The following is a 12,029-nucleotide window of genomic DNA, read 5'->3' as shown; positions in this document are numbered from 1 at the left end:
ACCGTACTAATGGTTGTTACTCATATCGTTTTAATGCCTAAAGTTTCTAGATCTAAGAAAACCAATCCATAACATTATGGTTTAAGATTTTTATTTTCTCAAAAGAATATAAACATTCACATACAGAGAAAACACTAATTCTAAAAAATGCTTTGGAAAACAGTGCGTACCCATCTTAGAGTTCGAGTATACATGCAAGTACGTGTACGGTACATTGATAGGCATATAGATAATTACTCAGAAATATTTCCAGGCATACATGAAATGAAAGTGCTAATTCATTTAACTACGACTTTAGATAATGTGATTTGTGTAAAAGTTATGTTGAAAAACGCTATGGATTAAAAAACTCGAAATAGGTTTGGTTATAACTGCGACTTCTTCAGAAGGGTACTGCGAACAGGATAGTAGATTAAGTCAGATTAGAAGAAAACTGCTACCAGAAAGGAAGATTAGGTTAGGTTAGAACTGCGACCCCTCCAGAAGGGTACTGCTATCAGGTAAGTGGGTTAGGTTAGGTTAGAACTATGACCCTTACAGAAGCAAACTGCTATCAGAAAGGTAGGTTAGGTGAGGTTAAAACGCGACCTCTATTTATATAATAAACGAATATTTCTCCCCCAGACCCCTCCAGAAGGGTACTACTGCTATCAGGAGAGTAGGTTAGGTTAGGATAGAACTGTGACCCCTATATAACATTTGATTTGTGCGAGCGAGCGAAGCGAGCGAGCATGACGGTTCGGAGCAGGAGCGACTCGGATAGGTTAGGTTCAATGTTAGGTTTTTTTTTATAGCAGCCCGGATAATATTGCTTCACAAATGATTTTTGCTGTTGGATATGTGTTTATACTTTTCGATCATTATCCTCGATGTTTCTATAAAAATTGTTTATTCTGAATTCGGTAGTTAAAATATTATGTATTTAATTTTTCTGATAAATAGTTGAATACCTTCTTATAATTATTATGAGTGTTTTTATTGAATTTAACATTATGACTCAGGTGACTATCAATCATTATGACCTGCGAAAAAAGACCTTACAAAAATTATTATAAACTATTTTATTGCCTTTAACATTATGGAATGGCATACTATATGGACATCGAATGTTTTTAGTAACCAAATTTATGACTTACAATAATTATGACCTTCTAAAATCGGAACTCCACTTTATACTGTTTAATGTTATGACTTAAGATAATATGACTTGCAAGAATTACTATGAATAACGTTATAGATTTTTAAAATCAGAGTTAAAATTTTATTGGAGACAATATAGACCCCTTGACAAGTCAGTGAAAATTCTGATGTATGGCAACCCTACGAGGCGGCGCAAGCGGTACAATGTCGGCTCGCGACAACTATTAGCTGCTATTACGGCGCACGCGCCGCTGTGAGTCATGAGCTAATGGCGGTTACGTAAAAGCCTAGAGAATGGCTAAAGCCCAGCTTATTAGACCTGCAAGAAAAATCGTGCAAGTAGTATGTAGGTGTAGGTTCATTGCTGCTCTTGATTGACCACTTCAAACTAGTTCCCTTACGACCTCGTAATGTAATACAATTTGCACGCTATTTCTTGCCGGTCTAAACTGGGCTTAATGGTCCCGCAACGTAGCGAACGTTTTCTCTATTCATTGCGTGTGTTGCCAGGTTACCATGGTGCGGCAAGAGTCTCCGCCCCGCAATGACTGATTGTATCTCATCGTAAGTCTGTACAGGCGGGGTACTCCAAAATTCGAAAATCGAAGTTCGTGTCGTTCCGTCCTTCTGACACTACACTATTTAATAGGAGAGTGAGAGGGACGGTACGATAGGAAATTCGATTTTCGAATTTCGGAGTAGGCCCTCAGGTAGCACGATTGTGGCGCACAGCATGCAACCAAGGATACTCGTAGTGTTGCTAGTATCACGGCTTGATGCCAAAGTCAAAGCCAAGAATAACATTTTTTTATTAATATTATAGATTTACCTATTGGCAGAGAGCAATATAGAAAACAGTAATTAACAATCAAATTATAACTATTTATACAAAACTATTCTAAACTTCACTCACGCTCAAACTACTCATTCTCATGGGCTTGTGCCTAATAGTCGTACTAAGTATTTTTTTAAATGAAAATTTCAGCGAAAAATTAAGAACCAAATCTGATAGTCTGGAGTACTCGTAATTTACTAAAAGTTTATATTTCTTTTCCCATCCATTGAATTCAATATATCGTTTGTTCAATTAATATTGGTAGTCTTATTACGTTATTTATTGCGTTCTCGCTGACTTTCATCGCTTAACATCGTATAAAAGCGCCACAAATTGCTTGAATTAGCCGTCCGCTGCATTTAAGCATTTATTTATTGTCTTCATTGCTTGTTTGCCGCTATTGCTTTTAATAGGAACGCTCAGCACTCGACGCTCGCAATTAAATTTAATCTGAAAATTTACTGCTGAGATAATAATAAATGTTTTTGGAAGAAGTAGTGTGCAAGTTGTATTTTTTCTTCAAGTGTGAGACTTATTAACATCCTTTGTACCTATCAAATTACATACATTTTAAAAATAATAACAGACCAAATACATAATGGTAATTTGCCAAAATGCAATATCTTCGGAAATTTGGTGGTTTGTTATAAAATAAACCTATCCTTAACCCAAATCATTTAGAGTTCACGATCATGAAAGTTTGTCCAATCAAAAGTTTCACTGAAAGTTAGGTTATGTCAAATGACTATTATAAATTTTGTCCAATATTCTTAATAAACTTTATTTTTTACCCCCGACGCAAAAAGAGGGGTGTTATAAGTTTGACTGATATGTGCGTCTGTCTGTCTGTGTGTCTGTGGCATCATAGCTCTTAAACGGGTGGACCGATTTGAATGCGTTTTTTTTATTTGAAATGAGGTTTTCGTGCGATGGTTCTTAGACATGTTTCATCAAAATCTGTTCAACCGTTTTTGAGATATTGAACATTGAAGTGACAAAGTCGGGGGTTTTCCAACTTTATGTTGTTATTTTGAGGCCTCATTAGTTATAATCATTACGTTTCTTTCAAGTGTACAGTAATATACCTCGAATTCGGTACTCTCATCTAGTTTAAAATCCAACGTGGCATCCAATAAGATTAAATATCCAATTTGGGACGTGGAATTTCATTCAAATTTTTAATTCAAACCGGTTATTTCCAGTTTTTTACCGAATTCAAAGTTAATGAGAGTGCACCATTAGCATTAAAGATTCGGGAGGTTAAGAGGATAGGGCGTGGGGCGCTAATCGCCCTCGTACCCTCGTTATCACTCTTGCTTTATTTTGAATACCTCCAAAATGAAGCTTCATATAGTGAGAAGTATCATGTTAGTTTCGTTACACTGCGAGGCCGTGTAGCTATGATTATTAGTTATACCCACGGTTTCGCTCTAGAAAGTCTTTAGATCCAGCATTTTAATTAAAATTCTGTGATTTCACTAAATTTTCACGAGCATTCTCAAAATTAAACAATGGTCTTCATTTACGCTGCTTTAAAAATAACCTTTCGTCTGTTTCCAGGTAGACGTGATCGCCTACTGGTTTCACCTATGGTCTCTAGGTCTCTCAAGCAGAGGATCGTGTGTTCAATTCCAGGCTAGCCCCTTTGAGTTTTTATAAATTCATGTGCGAAAATGTTTTTGAAATTTTCCATTAGCTTTACGATGAAGGAAAACATCATCAGGAACCTGCACAAACGTGAAGCAATTCAATGGTGTGTGTGTGAAGTTCCCAATCTGCACTGGACCCGAGTAGCAACTATGACCCAAGCCGATTCTGTAGGAAGAACAATAAACCACCTATTTGGTTGCCTAATGTCCGTGGGCCTTAATTTCCACTTTCATTTCATAAAAATAAGTGATCGATCGACAGTGGCAATGTACCGCAACTCGAACTATTTCTCTCACCATCCATAAATGAGGCTTGAGTCTCAGAGGTGCCTCATACATGGAAGCCTTAACAGATTGGGGAATTATTACAGAAGTTTTAATTAAGGATTCGTCTCGCTCTAGTTGGGGTAATAAAATCTAACAACTTTTTTGAGCCGGAGCCTGGACTATTATATTTTATGTTGGTGAAGTTGATCTTAATAGTTATGAGTCAGAAACTGAGCCGTCTTTTGTGTAGCTGAACTAAAAATAAGATGAAAATTAAGGTTTTATACTTTTTTTTTATTCGACTAGATGGCAAACGAGCAAGTGGGTCTCCTGATGGTAAGAGATCACCACCGCCCATAAACATCTGCAACACCAGGGGCATTGCAGATGCGTTGCCAACCTAGAGGGCTAAGATGGGATACCTCAAGTGCCAGTAATTTCACCGGCTGTCTTACTCTCCACGCCGAAACACTGCTGCAAGCACTGCTGCTTCACGGCAGGATTAGCGAGCAAGATGGTGGTAGCAATCCGGGCGGACCTTGCACAAGGTCCTACCACCTGCAACTTTTTAGGTTTCGGTTGGTCTAATCTCATCATCATCATATCAGCCGCAGTTCACTGTTCCCTTAGGCCTCCCATAGACCTCCAGTTGCTTCGGTTGGAAGCGGCCTGCATCCGCCAACCCGCGGCTTACACCAGGTCATCTGTCCATTTGGTGGACGTCCTACTACGCTGCACTTGCAGATGCGGTCTCTATTCGAGAACTTTTCGGTTTCAACCTCAATTTATAGGCAACATAAGTTCTTTTATACCTAATCGTTAAACCGCCTGGATTGTCGGCAATCGTATGTACAGTCGCCATCAGATATTTCGGAGCGGCCAAGGTGATCAAAAATATCGATACATGAACTCTAATACCTTAATAATATAATGCATGTGCCGATATTTTTGACCACCTACATCGTATCTGTACAGTCGTGTTCAGATATTTTGATCAAATTTTTGCTCACAAGTTTATGAACTCAACTGTACATCACTGTAATTTTTTCTAACACATTTAATCACAGTAAAATAATACATATAATGTTGGCTAGATATGGACTTGTGAGTCATAGTAATATTTAAAACATAATAAATCGGCCAAGTGCGAGTCGGGATACCCACGTAAAGAATTCCGTACCACCGTACAATCTCCAGTATAAATATGAACCAAAATAAATCTGTATTAAATCAGTCCTTTCGATTTTTAATTTAACTTTGTCTTCATTATTATTATTTTACGAGTATTGTTGACGGCTATACTCTATATTTGTTTTATAAATTATCTATTAGGATCCAAAAGATGACAGAAGTGTGACAATAGGACAGACAGACAGCGAAGCGTTAGTATATAATAGGTTCCCATAGTTAATACCATACTCTTGAATTAATCAAGACATAAAAATTTGTACTAAGCTTACCCCGACCTTTTGGTCACATTACAGCGACCGTGGAAACGAATAGACTGAAACAGGATATCACTTTCGTTTAGACTTGCGAGTTTCTCAAAATAACCCGCCCTAGATCTTGTTAAATCACGGTTAAATCCAGGGTTATGGTATTCATTAGAAAATCTCGAAATTTTTAAACATTAATAGGGTCCCGTTGGGTCCTTTTAAGAACGGAACCCTAATAGGTACATCAGGTTAGTCATAATCTAACGAAATTCATCATCCGATCACCCCATACAAATGCAAAATCATCTGACCTTTTTTTATCCACCTCAATTTGATACGATTTTACCTGCGATTCGGTTAATTGTCCAACAACCCCTAAAATTCTACGCCCTCGTGTTTATTACCAACAACAAATGCTTTTAAAATCTGTAAAACATTCCATCCACATCCCTGTGATCAAGTGCATACAGTTCATTCTGAAAAAGCTTTAATTTACAGGTGAAATAGTAAGTTTGTATTCAGCTTTCGTACGGTATGGGTGACGCAACAAGTGTACAGCGTAACCAATAAGATCGAAAGCCAATGTGGAACCTTGCCACTCTAAAATACAATAGTGATTTTCCTTAGCAAACTTGGCGTAGCATTAAGCTTTCGAGTGTGATAAAGTTCCACATTGGGTCATAATTGTGATGGCTGTGTACAGTTAACAAAAGAAGCGATTAGGGATGATTTATACACGGCTCTTTATTTTCCACCCCCGATTTTTATTCGTCTAATTTTGTAACCGACATTCCCACACTCAAGTAACAAAGGAGAACTGCAATGTTTTTTTCTGAGTGATATATTATTTTTCGGGATCGGTATAAGAATAAACAGGTTTCAGTACAATAGTTATGGCACCTCACTAATTCACATAGTCATAATAAGAAGGTCATCTCCGTGACAGAGACTTTGGATTATGTTTTAAGTAAATTGTTGATTACTTATCTAAACTCTCTAGAATTGAAAACTAAAACTTTATCCCTCTGAAGTTTAAATGGAAAATTTCGAATTTTTAACAATTTATTCTTTTCTTTTATATTATTTAATTGCGGTATCAGTAAGTTTGAATTCTCTGTACTGTCAGGTACCTAGGTACTTACCTAAGGAAATTTTGTAACACTGGCTTTTTAGCTTTTACTTCAACTGCGTCCTACCTATGTGGAAACTTTGCACTTTGAGGGATACAAAGTTAATCTGGAATAGTATAGGTTTCTATTGGTAAAGCAATTCCTAAAATCAGTTCATTGGTTCCAGAAAAAAGATACATTTAGATAGAAATAGAAACATTTATTGCATAAACTTTAAGTACAGAGTCGACATGGGATATAAAGTATCAACAGCTACCCGTTTCAGGCATACAATATATTCAGATTCAGATAGACTTAATTCTAAAGAAGCAAAGTATAATGTAATGTTATATATACCAACCCTGCAAACTAGGTCGGAAGGTTTGACGAGTCCTTAAGAAATATTACCTTTAAGGTAGCTGCACACTGACCTGCCATAATTTAAAGTTTGAGTCACATTACCTATCACTCACCTAAATAGCTCCTTAGCTTTCTAAAAACAAAGATTTACTTTATTATATTCCTATACTACTATGTATACTCTACAGATACTCTACAGATAGATCTGTGTACTCTATAGATAGATACAGATTCGCGACTAGTAGTAGGTACAAATTTTTCCAATAGATCACACGCTTCTTCAAATCTTCGGGCCCACGGGCAACACCAAATGATAAATCGCATCACAAAGCAAATCCCATGCCTACCTGCTCAGAAGATTCATAAATTAAAGCATAACAGTGGAAAAAAATCTCATTTGACCCCAAGACAAGTGCAAGTATCTACAGGGGTTGGTTCACCCCTCACGATCCCACGCACTTGCCTGACAACAATACACTTTTTAATATTACGCAAAGTGCCTTCTTCAGGCTCCTTTGACAACTTTTGTGACGTTTTTTTCAGTCGTGGGAACCTGCCAGGTATCTTGGTCATCGTCTTCTGTCAATAAATAACGTCAGCATGTAAAACATCAATACGTTTCGACAAAAAAAATGATTTAGGTTAATTTTCGTTTAATAACTGCAGGTAAATTGGCTGGGATAGGCTCATCAGTGTTTGTAATTTTGTATGCCACAACAATTTCCCGTAAACTACCACTTGATTACAATTCTCCACCTAAATCTCCTAAAAGCTCCAAGCAACACTTTAATTGGTATAATCATCTGAAAACCTCAAAAGAATACTCATCCCTTAAAAATCTCTCCTAATAATCTCAAAATGGCTCTAATAGACATTTAATTACAGCCACGGCGTTCCACTGACCCCTTTTACACTTGTTTACATCTTCATCCCTCCCCTAGCCATCAAAATGGAACGTTTAATTCCAATACCCCATACGATTTATTAACAAAGCAGAATACGAACGATGCCCGCTTGCCATCTGTCGCGGTTCCGAATCTCGCATCGCCGAAAAAAAGCTCAATGTGCGAGCAACCCTGGGAACCTAGGAGCGGAGAGTATTCCCACGAACAACCCCTCAATTTTCAATAACCAAATTAGCCTTTGCGTTACCCTATTTCGGATATGAGGGAGTCGTGAATCTATACATCTCGATAAAAAATATTCGCTGTCCCTTTCCGCGCGGCGATGGAACCGTATATTCATCCCCTTCGAATGCACGTGTTCAATGGTCGTATATTTAAACTGCGCGCGAGTGTGTGCGCGCCGCGGATCGCAGCACCTGCCGGCGCGCGCGCACCCCATTGGACGACAGCCACTATCACCGCTACACTGATTTCTTTTAAACTTGATTTTTTTGTAATACACTCTTTGGACACACAAGAAAAAAATCTTACATGTTTGGACCGGTACGGGTTGAATTTTGTGTGTAGGTGGCATTTTATGTTTATTAATTCTTTTACTAAATGCTAATGAACATTGGCTTGAATAATTCAAACGCTTGATTTAGAGATAGAAGCTTCAACGAGACACTGTTTATCAAACACAAGCATTCATTTACCAATACTTACACTTTACTACCTCGGTACTATTTACTAACCCTAAATATCAGTACACCTTACCCATTACACGCACTTTACACCTAATCAGGTGTCGATGGTCGTCACGTCACGCGACCTGCGCACGAGTCGCGCTCGCGCCCTGAGTTACCCCAGGGGTGACCCCATTTCACCCCTGGGTGACCGGGGGCATGGGAATGAGTTACCCTTCATGACTTAGTGACCCCGATAACAATCGTATTGTTATGGGGAGGCAATCAACACATGTTGCGTTTACCCACGGCGTGTGGACGACACGTGGACACTCAGAAAAATCAATTTATACTCTATTGTGTCTATGATTTCCATTGAGGATACGTATTTGCATGTCATGCTTATTATAGGAAGTCTATTTTAACATAACTATCAACAGTAAAGGACGACAGGAAGGGTTGTTAAAGAAAGTTATTAAAAATTAAAAAAAAATATGGGCTAAGTATTTATACGGGAAGCAAAATTAATGTTAATTGCGGTAGTCATCGCATTTACGTTTATTTAAATTACTCTTGATCACACTTTATTGTAGGTACTAGTCATTAAAATACTCGGCAAAAACACTGATGTGCAGATTCCAAAATTCCATTATTTGAGTATAAAAATATAATTCATGTATGCACATAATTTACCGCTAGTAATACCAACAACTTTATGTTACTCTACAAAACTATGACAGTAAACACCCATTAAACTCGGAGACTTTATGAAAACATCGAATAAACCACTTAGCTCACCCACACATGCAAAGGGCGCTTTTCACGTACGAGAGCTTTTATGTCGGGGGCGGCGCGCCGGGTATAAAAGGCCGGCTGGCCCGAGCAGCCCCACATTCCCGCCTGTGATCTCACTTGCGACACACGCTCTCTACCTTTACAATCTCTCAACATGTCTTACTACGCCAACAACGAATACATCATCGCAACAAACAACTCAATTAACGAGAACAAATACAACAGCGAAAAAATGAAGAACAGCGGCATCAAAGCGCTACTCAAACCGCTAATGAAGATCATTAAGAAAACAACCAAGCGAAATGTTCCCGCCAAAACCGTCGAGACATCCTTCGAAGCTGACGAGAACGCCAGCAACGAAGCTTTGGAGCGCAAAATCTACAATGAAATGGAAACATGCCAACCAGGAGCTGCATTCCTTGTTTACAACCAAGATTCCACTTGCGACCTCGTGCCTGTTGCTCGTGAAGACTTCTACATCCCAGTACACTTCGCACGCACCGAAGCTGGCACCTTCTTCTGGACCACCGTCACCAAAACTGAAGCTGACTTTGCAACTGCCCACTGCTACACCGAGTGCCAGACACCTGAGCAGCAATACCCAGTCCTCCAAGACCGCTGGGTGCAAGCTTAAGCTCCACTTCCAACGACAATCTTGTCTTCCGTGAAACCAGTGCTGCTCTCCGGTTTCTGCAATCGTCTGTGATGTTAGCTTTAATCTCAAAGGTGCCATATAGGGTTAAGTTGCGTATATGATTCGCTCAATACTCGTGATAACTACGAAAGCTTTAATTGTATCGAATCGTGTGATATTTTGACGTTGTATAAAACAATTTAGAAATTAAGTGTAGGCTTATTGAAATTGTGATCTTCCATAACTGAGCTTTAATTTAGGGTAATAATTTATTTTATAATACAATGGTTCACGTAAATGGTTAAATAAAAAACTGTTTCAATGTATTTTATATTTTTCACTTGCATCCTTGATACAACCCTTATTTTAACATGATTGCGCTAATGAGCGAGGTGTTTACTGTAATACAGTAGCGGGTCTGGTAACCGCAGTTCAATCTCACGAGAGCTGAATCAGATAGCTATATCTCGCTATAGCCGTTCTCAACTGGTTCCAAAAGTGGTCGGACGAGGTTGTCGGCGCGAGCCACAGTATACACAGACTGGTATAATATAAGTCGCTTGCGCACGTGCAGGGCCTAAGGCGGACCTTGCTACTGAATTTTTAATGGTCACTTTTTACTCCGCCGCTGTTTTCGTTTTCTTATTTCGGTCTGACGTGATTAAGTGGACTTTGATTGAGAGATAGCGGATTGTGGTTATGACAGAGACAATAGGTGTCCGGCGGGCGTTAGGGATTAGACGTAGGTGTTGCTCAATGCTACACGAATTTATTTGGAGTTGTTTTTATTTGTTTTTGGCTTTTGTATGCATGATTATATGTAATTGAGTTGTACTTGAACTAGACTGTATACTGGTAGAGGTTGTCCCAATTCCAAAGAAAAGTCTTCTCTATAATAAGCTACTGTTCGTAAATATGAGATCGGTACCTAAGTTTAAAATATTTTAAGACGCAGTTCAATTGTTTTTCGTGTAAATTTGGTTGCGACTTTTATATTTTTATAAGTTCTCTACTTTAGGCAACCAATACACATACGAGTATTATATTTAACTCTACGTACGTGTACCTAGTTATAAGATTGAGGCGAATCACACATAGCTAGGCTTGTTCTCAAAGACAATACATTTACTGCTTTGTGCTTGTTCTATATACATTCGTGTTGATGGTTGAAAGTTCAGGAAGGTCGCACATGGCAAAAGATACGGCCTAGGGCATATGCCGCTAAGCTAAGACAAACATACACACAGATTATTTATTTTATAGAAGTTTTATTTCAATATTGAAATCAAATAATGGCAAGTTACTCTAATCTCATTTTTTTCAGTCTTTAAACAGTTAAATAATTTCAAACCACCAATTGTATACAGCTACGAAATGTGCTACGAAAAACTCGTAGATACAAAACGTAGCAGCTCCGCCAATGTATTAATACGGAACGCTTTACTATAACGTCGATTGTATTTTTGCAAATCATCCCAATACTGATTAACTGTTATATTCTGTATTTAAATTACTTATATAATATATTTTGAACGTTAGTCAGTAAAGTTCTGTTTTCATATAGTTTTACCAGCTCAGACGAGATTATTTAAATTAACATCTACAACTTTTATTTTTAATATCACGTTTAACAATGTATGGTTATGGGCAATTTCAAAACCAACCCCGAGCAACCTGAACAAGTTCCAACCTGTTGCCGCGAAGTAGCACCTCGGCAAGTCGAGACTTGCATTCATCGACAAAAAATAAAAAGCCTTATTGTGCAACTTAAAGAATAACACAGTGTACTCGTATTTGGTTGACAATAGCTGGATCACAATACGCTCGATAATTTATCGACGCACGTGCAATGCAAAAGCTTTCTCCCACAAGTCAAGACACGCACGGTCATCAACCAACTTAGTTAATTTAATTACAACAAATGGCAGTCACAGAATCATAATTAAAACAAACTTAAAGCAGTAACTTTCATCATAGTGCCAATAAATCGTGCGGTGATGGTGTCGCTCTACTATCTAGTCTAAGATCCCTAGGTGTCGACCTGCACCCATCAAGTAACCTAATTAAATGTATTTTTTATAACATATAACAAAAGTAAAGCCGAAGATTACCCTTGGGAAATTGTTTTTAATTAAAAAATATTATTTTTTTCATAATATCTTCGCCTATCTTGTAATAAAAAAATAACACTAATTAAATAAATAAACAAAGTAAATAAATATCACGGGAAAACT

At 38.0% G+C, this 12,029-nt stretch overlaps 1 protein-coding gene across 1 annotated transcript; it reads left to right on the top strand.

Annotated features, from left to right (window-relative positions):
- The first annotated feature begins 9,238 nt into the window (after positions 1-9,238).
- Positions 9,239-10,121, top strand: LOC141440769 (uncharacterized). The gene has a single exon (XM_074105313.1). It carries the CDS (start codon positions 9,316-9,318, stop codon positions 9,793-9,795), a length of 480 nt encoding a protein of 159 aa, XP_073961414.1. The 5' UTR covers positions 9,239-9,315; the 3' UTR covers positions 9,796-10,121.
- The last annotated feature ends 1,908 nt before the right edge of the window (positions 10,122-12,029 follow it).

The sequence above is a fragment of the Choristoneura fumiferana genome, chromosome 23 (assembly GCF_025370935.1).
Source record: "Choristoneura fumiferana chromosome 23, NRCan_CFum_1, whole genome shotgun sequence".
Lineage (NCBI taxonomy): Eukaryota > Metazoa > Arthropoda > Insecta > Lepidoptera > Tortricidae > Choristoneura > Choristoneura fumiferana.
Note: the sequence above shows the minus strand (reverse complement) of the source record. Positions and strands in the feature narration are given on the sequence as shown.